Source organism: Eleutherodactylus coqui, chromosome 7, assembly GCF_035609145.1.
Source record: "Eleutherodactylus coqui strain aEleCoq1 chromosome 7, aEleCoq1.hap1, whole genome shotgun sequence".
NCBI classification, from domain to species: Eukaryota; Metazoa; Chordata; class Amphibia; order Anura; family Eleutherodactylidae; genus Eleutherodactylus; species Eleutherodactylus coqui.
In genome coordinates this window covers 154,951,994-154,966,858 of record NC_089843.1, presented here as the reverse complement: position 1 = coordinate 154,966,858, position 14,865 = coordinate 154,951,994, and the positions used below count along the sequence as shown (strand labels likewise).

Sequence of the window (14,865 nt, the reverse complement as noted above, 5' to 3'; positions counted from 1 at the left end):
ACCCGGGGTTCAGGCAGCATGAACCTGGTGACCCCTTTGAGCAATCTGTCCGGGGCCGTGTTACCCGGGGTTCAGGCAGCATGAACCTGGTGACCCCTTTGAGCAATCTGTCCGGGGCCGTGTTACCCGGGGTTCAGGCAGCATGAACCTGGTGACCCCTTTGAGCAATCTGTCCGGGGCCGTGTTACCCGGGGTTCAGGCAGCATGAACCTGGTGACCCCTTTGAGCAATCTGTCCGGGGCCGTGTTACCCGGGGTTCAGGCAGCATGAACCTGGTGACCCCTTTGAGCAAACCAACTATTTTCAAATTTTGTTCAAACTGAATTGACCACAGGGGTCTTTAATTAGGGCATAGAAACATCTCAGATGATCAACAGAAATTGGAGGCTCCCGGAGCTAAATTTCAAGCATCATACCAAGGGACCTAATACTGACATCAGTGCAAAATGTTAGACTTCTAACATTCCGTATGGAGTGCACAATAATGGGGAAAGACTTGACACAATAGTGTGCAACATAATATACACCAATGGGGCAGATAGTGAACGCCTCTTACCTCTATAGTATAGTGCTCTCCTCTCGAGCAAGTCCGAAAATATTTGGATCTGCAGGGAAAACAATTATATTACACATTTGTACAAATACTAATGGAAACATTTAATGTAATGATGATGTTCGGATAAACGATATTCCAGCATCCCTGATCTAATATTCCTGGGACCTTGTGGTCTCGGGGTGAAGCACCTCCATTTCTTTGGCACCAGCTCCCTCGCCTACAGCATCTCTCTTATTTAGGCCGACCCATCACCAACGTATTTGATTTTATTGGGTTTGTTCACATGCGTGCATTTTCAGGCACACAAAAAGATAGAACATGCTTTTTCTGTGCACCGAAGGTCCCTCTTGAAGTCAATGGGGGGTGCGCTAATACGCATGCAATAAGCAAGGAGATATGTGAACACTGTGTAGTGGGAAACCACTTATGGAACAAATTAGCCATATCAAATCCATCAGTTGGATTGCCGCGTGCAAATGAACATACAGTGGGGAAAAAAGTATTTAGTCAGATACCAATTGTACAAATTCTCCCACTTACAAAGATGAGAGAGGCCTGTAATTGACATCATAGATAGACCTCAACTATGAGAGACAACATGAGAAAACACATCCAGAAAATCATTGTCTGATTTTTAACAAATTTATTTGCAAATAATGGTGGAAAATAAGTATTTGGTCACCTCCAAACAAGCAGGATTTCTGGGTCTCACAGACCTGTAACCTCTTCTTTAAGAGGCTCCTCTGTCCTCCACTCATTACCTGTAGTAATGGCACCTGTTTGAACTTGTTATCAGTATATAAAGACACCTGTCCACAACCTCAAGCTGTCACACTCCAAACTCCACTATGGTGAAGACCAAAGAGCTGTCGAAGGACACCAGAAACAAAATTGTAGCCCTGCACCAGACTGGGAAGACTGAATCTGCAATAAGCAAGCAGCTGGGTGAGAAGACATCAACTGGGGGAGCAATAAATAGAGAATGGAAGAGATACAAGACCACTGATAATCTCCCTCGATCTGGGGCTCCACGCAAGATCTCACCCCGTGGGGTCAAAATGGTCACAAGAACGGTGAGCAAAAATCCCAGAACCACACAGGGGAACCTAGTGAATGACCTGCAGAAAGCTGTGACCAACGTAACAAAGGCAACCATCAGTAACACACTACGCCGCCAGGAACTCAGATCCTGCAGTGCCAGACGTGACCCCCTGCTTAAGCCAATACATGTCCGGGGCCGACTGAAGTTAGCTAGAGAGCATTTGGGAGATCCAGAAGAGTATTGGGAATATGTCATATGGTCAGATGAACCAAAGTAGAACTGTTCGGCAGAAACACAACTCGTCATGTTTGGAGGAGAAAGAATGCTAAGTTGCATCCAAAGAGCACCATACCTACTGTGAAGCATGGGGTTGGCAACATCATGCTTTGGGGCTGTTTCTCTGCAAAGGGACCAGGACGACTGATCCGTCTACATGAAAGAATGAATGGGGCCATGTATTGTGAGATTTTGAGTGTAAACCTCCTTCCATCAGCAAGGGCACTGAAGATGAAACATGGCTGGGTCTTTTAGCATGACAATAATCCCAGCACACCGCCAGGGCAACGAAGGAGTGGCTTCGTAGGAAGCATTTCAAGGTCCTGGAGTGGCCTAGCCAGTCTCCAGATCTCAACCCAATAGAAAACCTTTGGAGGGAGTTGAAAGTCCGTGTTGCCCAGTGACAGCCCCAAATCATCACTGCTCTTGAGGAGATCTGCATGGAGGAATGGGCCCACATACCAGCAACAGTGTGTCATTGCCAATAAAGGATATATAACAAAGTATTGAGATAAACTTTTGTTATCGACAAAATACTTATTTTCCACCATAATTTGTAAATAAATTTGTTAAAAATCAGACAATGTGATTTTCTGGATGTGTTTACTCATGTTGTCTCTCATAGTTGAGGTCTACCTATGATGTCAATTACAGGCCTCTCTCATCTTTGTAAGTGGGAGAACTTGTACAATTGGTATCTGACTAAATACGTTTTCTCCCCACTGTACCCTGCAGGCAGAAAAAGTACAGCCGAATATACCAATATGTGCGCAAAAAAACCTCATCCACAGCACAAAAATGTTGCACTAAGGCGTACGCAATTACACTTATGTCCATGTAAAGCCGGCCTTGATGTTCTTTTGCATAGACAGGATCTACACTGAATGGCCACTAAATTAGAGACCCCCATCTAGTAGTGTGTTGGACCTCCTCTGGTCTTCAGTACTGCAAGAATTCGTCATGGGGTACATTGCACTGGGTGTTGAAACCGTTTTGAAGAAGTATTGGCCCATGCGGACAGCACAGTTCATGTTGATGCCCTAATTTTTGGATTCTTTGGCCAGTGAAGTTTTGACTTTCTATTTCTCATAAGCCTCATGTCCACGGTCAGGTCGATTTCCACATTCGGGAGCCTGCAGCGGAATCCGAGCCTGCCCACGGCCGAGGACCGTGCTTACCTGTCCGAGTCTGCACTGCGGATGTGTGCAGAAGTGCCAGCTGGTGCGCCATTTCACAGAGGTTTTTTTTTTTTTTTAAAGTAAAATTCCTGCTTCCATGTGGAATCCTCGGCCCGCCCGCAATAGCAATCGCGGACGGGCCGCGGATTGGACAGTGACTTCAATTGAAGCCGTCCATGCGGGAACCGCTCTGAAATGAAGCATAGTACGTTTTTTTTTTTCTTCTACCAAAAGGTCCGCAAAACAAATGTGCATACTGTAATTCAGCTGCGGACGCCCATGGTTCTCTATGGGCGGCTTGAACTGTGGATTCCGCAATTCAAGTCCGCCCGTGGACATTGGGCCTTAGGCCTCCTTCCCACGGACGGATTTCCGCCGCGTTGCCCGCAGCTATTAGGTTCTATTGAACCGAATAGCTCAATGCTCACGGTGCGGAATTCCATTGCGGAATTCCGCACCGTGAAGTCTCCCGTCCTCACCCGCGGCATGCTCTATTTGCCGCAGGTGTACGTGCGGCCGGCTTCCATTGCAGTCATACGTTACGCTATCTCACCTCTACCTTTGTAATTTGACACACAGTAATATGCTACTTTAAAACATGAATTACTATGAATATCATCACCAGTGGCTAGTGTCTTCCAGCATCAGTAGTCACATCAGCACTACATGAATATACGGACAGTTACTAATATCCTCACATGTTTCTTAAATGCCTCATCTGAAAATGCAGAATATCCAGTGGTCCAGCACTGGTGTCCATCAAAACATCCAGTGGTCCAGCACTGGTGTCCATCAGAACATCCAGTGGTCCAGCACTGGTGTCCATCAGAACATCCAGTGGTCCAGCACTGGTGTCCATCAGAACATCCAGTGGTCCAGCACTGGTGTCCATCAGAACATCCAGTGGTCCAGCACTGGTGTCCATCAGAACATCCAGTGGTCCAGCACTGGTGTCCATCAGAACATCCAGTGGTCCAGCACTGGTGTCCATCAGAACATCCAGTGGTCCAGCACTGGTGTCCATCAGAACATCCAGTGGTCCAGCACTGGTGTCCATCAGAACATCCAGTGGTCCAGCACTGGTGTCCATCAGAACATCCAGTGGTCCAGCACTGGTGTCCATCAGAACATCCAGTGGTCCAGCACTGGTGTCCATCAGAACATCCAGTGGTCCAGCACTGGTGTCCATCAGAACATCCAGTGGTCCAGCACTGGTGTCCATCAGAACATCCAGTGGTCCAGCACTGGTGTCCATCAGAACATCCAGTGGTCCAGCACTGGTGTCCATCAGAACATCCAGTGGTCCAGCACTGGTGTCCATCAGAACATCCAGTGGTCCAGCACTGGTGTCCATCAGAACATCCAGTGGTCCAGCACTGGTGTCCATCAGAACATCCAGTGGTCCAGCACTGGTGTCCATCAGAACATCCAGTGGTCCAGCACTGGTGTCCATCAGAACATCCAGTGGTCCAGCACTGGTGTCCATCAGAACATCCAGTGGTCCAGCACTGGTGTCCATCAGAACATCCAGTGGTCCAGCACTGGTGTCCATCAGAACATCCAGTGGTCCAGCACTGGTGTCCATCAGAACATCCAGTGGTCCAGCACTGGTGTCCATCAGAACATCCAGTGGTCCAGCACTGGTGTCCATCAGCTGATATCACTGGGAAAACTTGCATATATTCCAAATATTGGGTCCCCATTGCTACATCTTAGGCTGCTTTCACATCTCTGTTCGGGGTTCCATTTTACTGCTCCGTCATGGATCCCCTGAGCGAATGGGTCCATCTTATCGCAACACTGAATGGCGCCAAATGTACCCCACCGACATTAACGTGTCCGCTTGGTCCCCGTTCTGCTGGCCGGCATTTTACCGGACAAAAAAGTCCTGCCTGCAGATCTGCACCCCTAAGATGTGATAGTGACCTTAAACAGTCCTAAATGGGGGCACTTCTGTCCAACTGTCCTTAGATCCCCTATGTAACATTAGCGCACACAGAAGATCCGGGTCACTGGGCTGCAATTTTACCAAAACGTCTAAGTAAAACGTACGACGTCCAAGACACAAGCATTGCTGCATCCGGCTATAAAGCCTTTATACACCCAAACGAGTTAACGAACATCACGGCTACAGAATGTGGAGAAGGAAGCACATTAATTAGTAAAGTCCTGCCATGCATATTTCATGATTTGTAGGCTGCACGAGATCCAGGCTACGGAGTATACGGACAGCGCTCGCTACTGCTCAGGACGCAGCGAGGATACAAGGTAGAGGGGGGGCTACCGGGGAGCGGCGGACATCAGGAATAGTACGAGGGGCTTTTAGGATCTGCTGCATTTAAATTAAAAGTATTTCCAAAAAACTGACCTCGCTGATCACTCGCTGTATTAATAAACCACACGCTTTTCTTTCTTACACTTCTTCATTTGTAAAGGTTCTTGTCCACAGATGTAATATTAAAGAGTGATGAGGTGTCGCCGTCTTAAGGAGGCGGTAAGTGCCGGAGTCTGGGGTATTAACACATAATGGGCGTTTCTATGACACTTGGTATTGATGAAGGAACTCCAAACCCCTTGTGGTTGTCTCAGAATCTAGAGAGACTTTATAGAGAATGGCGGTTCCACTATATGACCAGCAATACCAGTTGGTTATATTATACCTGCTGTTATATTATACCCGCCTTGATTCCACGAGGGCCCCGTGTTTAGTCAAAATGATAGTTTTAAGGATTTATCATTAAATTCTGCTTTTCATACAATTATCATAGTATGAATCCAGTATGACCTTCGTACGAGTATAGGATTCACTACAGAGTTAAACTACGTGAAGACACTGCAGGATTATACCAAATGCCCCGCTGTCAGTAGTTTCATTTAGAACCGGAGGGTCACTTAACTCCATTCAGGGGGGGCAGTGAACTCTTCTTCCTCACATACTAGAGCCGGACAGCTAGTCTCTACAGCAGAACCTGACTGCGCCCCCTGCTGTCCAGCACATCCTATACTCTGAGCAGGGGGAGCAGTCAGGTTATGTCCAGCTCTGGTGGGTGAAGAATCTATTACTGCACCCCAGTGGAGTTAAGTTACTGGGGTCAGGCCAAAGGACAACGCGTCCAGCTTCATGCTTAGAAATACACATTCAGATGGCCATATTGCAAGTTGCGTCCAAGATTCCAGGGGGCTACTCACATTGGACAATCCGTGCGCTGTCCGATTCCCAAGAACAGGGCACATTGCATGCGCTACTCTAGTTTGTGAATACAGATGAAAAAAGAAAAGAACATACAGCTATTTTTTTTTCATGTAGATCATTGGTCGATGTGAAAACATGCCATGTGTCTAGCCCGTGTGCTGCCCATGTGTCTAGCCCGTGTGCTGCCCATGTGTCTAGCCCGTGTGCTGCCCATGTGTCTAGCCCGTGTGCTGCCCATGTGTCTAGCCCGTGTGCTGCCCATGTGTCTAGCCCGTGTGCTGCCCATGTGTCTAGCCCGTGTGCTGCCCATGTGTCTAGCCCGTGTGCTGCCCATGTGTCTAGCCCGTGTGCGTAGCCCGTGTGCGTAGCCCGTGTGCGTAGCCCGTGTGCGTAGCCCGTGTGCGTAGCCCGTGTGCTGCCCATGTGTGTAGCCCGTGTGCTGCCCATGAAATACGTCTGTCCGGATAAAGCATTAGGCTGTTTGCAAAGTATGCATTTGCCTGGAGAGACATTATTACGACCTCTGTCGCTAATGGTGTCCAATATGTACAAATCAATAATAAGAAATAGACCCTAGTGAGAAGTGAGTGGCTCGTCTTCTGCTGGTCTGGGCCCATGATTGTACCAGAGCTCCGGAGGACCCCCAGGCACTCGGGGAGGCCAGTCTGACCTGCTGCTGAGCAGAAGAGGGGCGTAATCTTACTAGATTTTGGTGTTTTTTTTTATTCCCTCAAGCTCAGTTCTCAGGTTGCATTAGGCTTACATACTTATTATCTATACAAGTGACCAAATACACCGGGTAACATTACTGTAGACATTGGGGTCCACTCCAGTCCACTTTTAAGTAGCCAGGAAATAAATAAATAAATTAAAAAAAACAGCACCGTAGACCAACAAGGAAACAACCCCAGAACATACCGGCAGGGAGTTTATAGGCGTATATTCATCTGGCGCGGTCACCAGCGGGGAGGGCTACTACATTAAATATATTCAATAGGAGGGCTACTTAGTTCCCAGTTTATTGGCAGGGTTCTTCTAAAAAGCAATTACGTGGACTAAAGAACTGCTGAGCTGCTGAATTAGGGCGTCCCCGGGGAGCCCCGAAGAGCTCTACTGTGGAGACATCAGTGATTCCAGGAGACGCTCCGAGACCTCACAGTGTTCAATCATTAAGATGAAGGCGAAATACTGAGCGGGAAAAGGACGAATGATGACAAACAGAAGCACATTGTTACCGGATCCATAAAGGACAAACTAGTCACCGGTCTGTTACTGTCACACCGCATTGGGGACTGTTCAGGGTTCACATCTTTCTGCTCCGTTTTTTTTGGAGAGAAACTGAAATAAGACTGAAAAAAAAAACAAAAAAAAAAACAACATCCGTTTTCTTCCCCTCAATGATTTTAATGGGGTTTCAGAAAGCAGCTTTTGTTTTCTTCCATTTTGGACAAAACAATAGCGCAGTCTGAAGCACTTTTTCGGGTCCAAAAAAACGTAAACCTGACGGAATGGAAGCAGGCGGAATACTTTCCTTTTTTTTTTTCTTTTTTTAAACCAATAGGGAAAAAATGGATCCATTTTTGTCTATTTGATTTCAATTTCCTTCAAATACAGAGCAGAGGGACGCAAACCCCGAACTGACCCCAACGCAGCGAAGGCACCAATGTCCGTGGACTCTGTGTGTTGGGTGCCATTGATCAGACGCACGCCATTATAACTTGGACTGTGGCGCTAGTTACTAGTTCAATAATTGAGACAATAAGACTAGGAAAGGAACAAACTGATATCATATTCCAGAAAACAGCCTCCCTCCAATCTAGTTGTATAATTAATGTTCCCGCTGACCACATGATTCCAGTAAGCGTCCTTGGCTTCTGTTCAGCTGCAGGAGAAGTAGTTTCCACCCATCCGAGGGTTAAAGGCGCTCTTATAATAATCAAACTAGCGCCAACTGCAGCTTCATGTTAACCGGGGTACAACTGAAGTACTACTAATATTCGGTGAACAGACCCTTAGGCTAGGGTCAAACGGGACGTATTCCTGGCGGGAATCTCGCAGTTTTGCCGAGGTTTTGGAGCGGCTCGGCCACATGTTTTTCCGTTGCGGCTGGCGCTCCTACAGATGAGAGTGCGGCCGCCACGGAAAAAAAGAAAGGAAAAAAAAAAAGAATGGACATGCTGCAGCTGGGGAATCCAAGCCACAACGCTGGCTTCTGACGGCTTTGCCGCAATGGATTCACCATCCCATGTGGACGAGATTTATGACAAATCTCGTCCACATGGCTGGCTAATGCCGGGATTAGCGGCCGAAGGTGGATTTGCCGCGACGAAATTCTGGACGGAATTTCAGCGGGAAATCTGCCCTGTGAACCCAGCCTTAATATACTGTTATTAGGGTTGTCCACCATTATTTCCTCCTCAGAACCTAAAGGGATTGTACCAAGATAGGTGATAAAGTCCGATTGATAGTGAGATCTTCACCGATCCCAAGAACGAGGACCCCCTTATCTCCCACCCGCAGTTGCGTCAGATTGAATGGACTACCAGCTGCACATGCACGGTGCCGCTCCATTAATTTCACTTGGGCTGATGGAAATAGCCGGGTACAAAGCACTCGCTTTTCTCTATCAGCCCCCTTGAAATAAATGGAGTGGCGGAGAATGTGCCCGCATTCTCCACCACTGCTCCAATTAATCTCCTACTCACTATGGGGAATACAGAAAGCCCACAGTGAGGGGGATGAGGAAAACAGGACCCCCATTCTCAGGATCGGTAGTGAACCCAAGGATAGGTAATAGAAGTCAATCTTGGTACAACCCCCTTTGAAACTGCTTTAAAGGGGCTGTCTCACCACAAATAACCCCTTTGATATAGTAGCCTTTGCAGCAATCATGTGATCATTGCAGGTCCATCTCCTGACATCCCCAGCACACCGGTAATACTGCCAGGGAAGCTTTAGCTAGCCGGACATCCCTGTCCCTATTCAGATGCCTATCAAACTGACAGACACCACAGCACAGCTATGATGGAGTCCCCTGTAATTCAGTGGGGCCCGTTGGACGACCTCGGACTTAAAGGGGTCGTCTTCCTTCTTTTCAACTGATGACCTGTCCTCTGTCAGGGTTGTGGAGTCGGAGTCCTATTTTGGTGAAGCCGGTAGAAAGTATCGATCCAGCGTATTAACACCGCATATGGTGATGAAAGCCTGATGGTTCACGGACCCCACAGCCCTGCTCTGGATAGGTTATCAGTAGTTGATGGATGGGGGTCTGCTGATCGGGACCCCCACCAATCAGCTGACTGTCTGTCCCGCTGCCCAGTGCGGCGGCCAGACAGGTCATCAGCGGTCAGCACGGGAGGTGGAAGCGCTGCACTGCTACTGAAGTATGCGATGGCCTGACACAAGGAGCAGAAAGTGAAATAGCTGCGCAGCGCCACTACTGACTTCAATGGGCTGGATTCTGCGCAGGTTGCCCCCCATGGCGCGCCGTACTTTGTGCCGCTTTCACAAACAAAACAAAAAAAAACCTAAATAAAATCACACCGCGGTCACTCATTCGTGTCGGCACACAGTGCTTTGGCCGCATTCACACAGACGTATTGGTGCGCACATTTGCACATGAAAAATTTGTATGCAAAAAGATAGAACCCATTGATTTAACGGGTTTGTTCAGATGTGCGCATGTGGAGCACGCGAAAAAAAATGTAAAAATACACAGCGTGCACTATTTTTCTGCACGTTCAGGCAGGGAACGAGCGCCTCAAACTCATGAAACTATTAGCCGTTTCAATGGCGGAGCGCATCAGCGCCTGTGTGCGCAAAAGTACAAAACTGATAACACGGGCGTTAATAATGAATGGAAAAACACACGAGCAACAAAACCCACATGCAGCACGAAACCACATGCAGCACGCAGGGAAAATGGTAGGTTATTGTACAAACTGAAATGACAAGCGCCGGTGTGAATGCGTCCCAACCGCTGGCAGCTCCTCCGTACGGCCAATTTACAGATACGTTTTGCCCTCGGCTGCTGGAATCTAAAGTCATCCAGGAAAGCGTTGGGGGAAGAGTCGGAGTAACGCCGCCAGAGGACTTCGCTCCCACGTATAATCCTGCGCACACGTCACACCGCCAGAGGACATGTAGCGCTCCCACGTATAACCCTGCGCACACGTCACACCGCCAGAGGACATGTAGCGCTCCCACGTATAACCCTGCGCACACGTCACACCGCCGCAGGACATGTAGCGCTCCCACGTATAACCCTGCGCACACGTCACACCGCCGCAGGACATGTAGCGCTCCCAGGTATAACCCTGCACACACGTAACACCGCCACAGGACATGTAGCGCTCCCACGTATAACCCTGCGCACACGTCACACCGCCACAGGACATGTAGCGCTCCCAGGTATAACCCTGCGCACACGTCACACCGCCACAGAACATGTAGCGCTCCCACGTATAACCCTGCGCACACGTCACACCGCCGCAGGACATGAAGCGCTCCCAGGCATAACCCTGCACACACGTAACACCGCCACAGGACATGTAGCGCTCCCACGTATAACCCTGCGCACACGTCACACCGCCGCAGGACATGTAGCGCTCCCAGGTATAACCCTGCACACACGTAACACCGCCACAGGACATGTAGCGCTCCCACGTATAACCCTGCGCACACGTCACACCGCCACAGGACATGTAGCGCTCCCAGGTATAACCCTGCGCACACGTCACACCGCCACAGAACATGTAGCGCTCCCACGTATAACCCTGCGCACACGTCACACCGCCGCAGGACATGAAGCGCTCCCAGGCATAACCCTGCACACACGTAACACCGCCACAGGACATGTAGCGCTCCCACGTATAACCCTGCGCACACGTCACACCGCCGGAGGACATGTAGCGCTCCCGCGTATAACCCTGCGCACACGTCACACCGCCGGAGGACATGTAGCGCTCCCGCGTATAACCCTGCGCACACGTAACACCGCCACAGGACATGTAGCGCTCCCAGGTATAACCCTGCGCACACGTAACACCGCCACAGGACATGTAGCGCTCCCAGGTATAACCCTGCGCACACGTAACACCGCCACAGGACATGTAGCACTCCCACGTATAACCCTGCGCACACGTCACACCGCCGCAGGACATGTAGCGCTCCCACGTATAACCCTGTGCACACGTCACACCGCCGCAGGACATGTAGCGCTCCCACGTATAACCCTGCGCACACGTCACACCGCCAGAGGACATGTAGGGCTCCCACGTCACAAAACCGCAGGACATGTAGCGCTCCCAAGTATAATCCAGCGCACGCGTAACACCGCCACAGGACATGTAGCGCTCCCACGTATAACCCTGCGCACACGTCACACCGCCAGAGGACATGTAGGGCTCCCACGTCACAAAACCGCAGGACATGTAGCGCTCCCAAGTATAATCCAGCGCACGCGTAACACCGCCACAGGACATGTAGCGCTCCCACGTATAACCCTGCGCATACGTCACACCGCCGGAGGACATGTAGCGCTCCCGCGTATAACCCTGCACACACGTCACACCGCCGGACGACATGTAGCGCTCCCGCGTATAATCCTGCGCACACGTAACACCGCCGCAGGACATGTAGCGCTCCCACGTATAATCCTGCGCACATGTCACAAAACCGCAGGACATGTAGCGCTCCCAAGTATAATCCTGCGCACACGTAACACCGCCGCAGGACATGTAGCGCTCCCACGTATAACCCTGTGCATACGTCACACCGCCGCAGGACATGTAGCGCTCCCAAGTATAATCCAGTGCACGCGTAACACCGCCACAGGACATGTAGCGCTCCCACGTATAACCCTGCGCATACGTCACAGCGCCGGAGGACATGTAGCGCTCCCGCGTATAATCCTGCGCACACATCACACCGCCGGAGGACATGTAGCGCTCCCGCGTATAATCCTGCGCACATGTCACAAAACCGCAGGACATGTAGCGCTCCCAAGTATAATCCTGCGCACACGTCACACCGCCGCAGGACATGTAGCGCTCCCACGTATAACCCTGCGCACACGTAACACCGCCGGAGGACATGTAGCGCTCCCACGTATAACCCTGCGCACACGTCACACCGCCGCAGGACATGTAACGCTCCCACGTATAACCCTGCGCACACGTAACACCGCCACAGGACATGCAGCGCTCCCACATATAACCCTGCGCACACGTCACACCGCCGCAGGACATGTAACGCTCCCACGTATAACCCTGCGCACACGTCACACCGCCGGAGGACATGTAGCGCTCCCACATATAACCCTGCGCACACGTCACACCGCCGCAGGACATGTAGCGCTCCCACATATAACCCTGCGCACACGTCACACCGCCGCAGGACATGTAGCGCTCCCAGGTATAACCCTGCGCACACGTCACACCGCCGCAGGACATGTAGCACTCCCACATATAACCCTGCGCACACGTCACACCGCCGGGGGACATGTAGCGCTCCCACGTATAACCCTGCGCACACGTAACACCGCCGCAGGACATGTAGCGCTCCCAGGTATAATCCTGCGCACACGTCACACCGCCGCAGGACATGTAGCGCTCCCACATATAACCCTGCGCACACGTCACACCGCCGGAGGACATGTAGCGCTCCCACGTATAACCCTGCGCACACGTAACACCGCCACAGGACATGTAGCGCTCCCACGTATAACCCTGCGCACACGTAACACCGCCACAGGACATGTAGCGCTCCCACGTATAACCCTGCGCACACGTAACACCGCCACAGGACATGTAGCGCTCCCACATATAACCCTGCGCACACGTCACACCGCCGGGGGACATGTAGCGCTCCCACATATAACCCTGCGCACACGTCACACCGCCGGGGGACATGTAGCGCTCCCACATATAGCCCTGCGCACACGTCACACCGCCGGAGGACATGTAGCGCTCCCACGTATAACCCTGCGCACACGTAACACCGCCACAGGACATGCAGCGCTCCCACATATAACCCTGCGCACACGTCACACCGCCGCAGGACATGTAACGCTCCCACGTATAACCCTGCGCACACGTAACACCGCCACAGGACATGCAGCGCTCCCACATATAACCCTGCGCACACGTCACACCGCCGCAGGACATGTAACGCTCCCACGTATAACCCTGCGCACACGTCACACCGCCGGAGGACATGTAGCGCTCCCACATATAACCCTGCGCACACGTCACACCGCCGCAGGACATGTAGCGCTCCCACATATAACCCTGCGCACACGTCACACCGCCGCAGGACATGTAGCGCTCCCAGGTATAACCCTGCGCACACGTCACACCGCCGCAGGACATGTAGCACTCCCACATATAACCCTGCGCACACGTCACACCGCCGGGGGACATGTAGCGCTCCCACGTATAACCCTGCGCACACGTAACACCGCCGCAGGACATGTAGCGCTCCCAGGTATAATCCTGCGCACACGTCACACCGCCGCAGGACATGTAGCGCTCCCACATATAACCCTGCGCACACGTCACACCGCCGGAGGACATGTAGCGCTCCCACGTATAACCCTGCGCACACGTAACACCGCCACAGGACATGTAGCGCTCCCACGTATAACCCTGCGCACACGTAACACCGCCACAGGACATGTAGCGCTCCCACATATAACCCTGCGCACACGTCACACCGCCGGGGGACATGTAGCGCTCCCACATATAACCCTGCGCACACGTCACACCGCCGGGGGACATGTAGCGCTCCCACATATAGCCCTGCGCACACGTCACACCGCCGGAGGACATGTAGCGCTCCCACGTATAACCCTGCGCACACGTAACACCGCCACAGGACATGTAGCGCTCCCACATATAACCCTGCGCACACGTCACACCGCCGGGGGACATGTAGCGCTCCCACATATAGCCCTGCGCACACGTAACACCGCCACAGGACATGTAGCGCTCCCGCGTATAACCCTGCGCACACGTCACACCGCCGGAGGACATGTAGCGCTCCCACGTATAACCCTGCGCACACGTAACACCGCCACAGGACATGTAGCGCTCCCACGTATAACCCTGCGCACACGTCACGTCACGCCATCACTATACACCCACATCTGAGCGGGGACAGGTAAGTTACCAAGCTCCGCCCACACCGGCAGGTGGCACACCTTGTAATGGGAGAGCCCGGGGTGCAAGGGTTAAGGACATGGAGGCTTCTAATCACACATCATGTGACTGCTGGGAATTCTAAGAGACGCTAGAAGTGTTATCGCTGCGGGGTGCCGGTGTAACGGCAGCTCGTCACCCGGCAGTCCGCTGCAACTGTGTTCCGGACTACCAGAGGAGAGCCGCAGTAAGCATTGCGGTACCGCACACACCGGCCGCTTACCCTCCTCCCGACCTCTGGATGCGGCTATTCTCCCTCCTGAAGAGACTCCAGCACCGGGTCCAGCAGATCCCCATGGCATACTGAGCCAGGCGCGCACACGGCAGCCACGGGAACACGCCTCACCCGGCCGGCATGCTGAGGTCGGCGCCAGCTGAGGTCACATGACAGACAGCGGCTTCCCCGAGAGGACAAACTCCTA

At 51.7% G+C, this 14,865-nt stretch overlaps 1 protein-coding gene across 2 annotated transcripts in view; it reads right to left on the bottom strand.

The window, feature by feature from the left end:
• The window catches only part of AP1AR (adaptor related protein complex 1 associated regulatory protein), a 48,836-nt gene extending 33,971 nt beyond the window's left edge, over positions 1-14,865 (bottom strand). Inside the window, exons 1-2 of one of the 2 annotated variants that reach the window (XM_066573840.1) lie at positions 14,667-14,865; positions 557-605 (exon numbers count right to left, since the gene is read on the bottom strand). In XM_066573840.1, coding sequence (XP_066429937.1) covers positions 557-605; positions 14,667-14,740 — 123 coding nt within the window. In that variant the 5' untranslated portion in view covers positions 14,741-14,865. The remainder of the gene's footprint in view (positions 1-556; positions 606-14,666) is intronic. The other variant, XM_066573839.1, reaches the window with a different exon arrangement.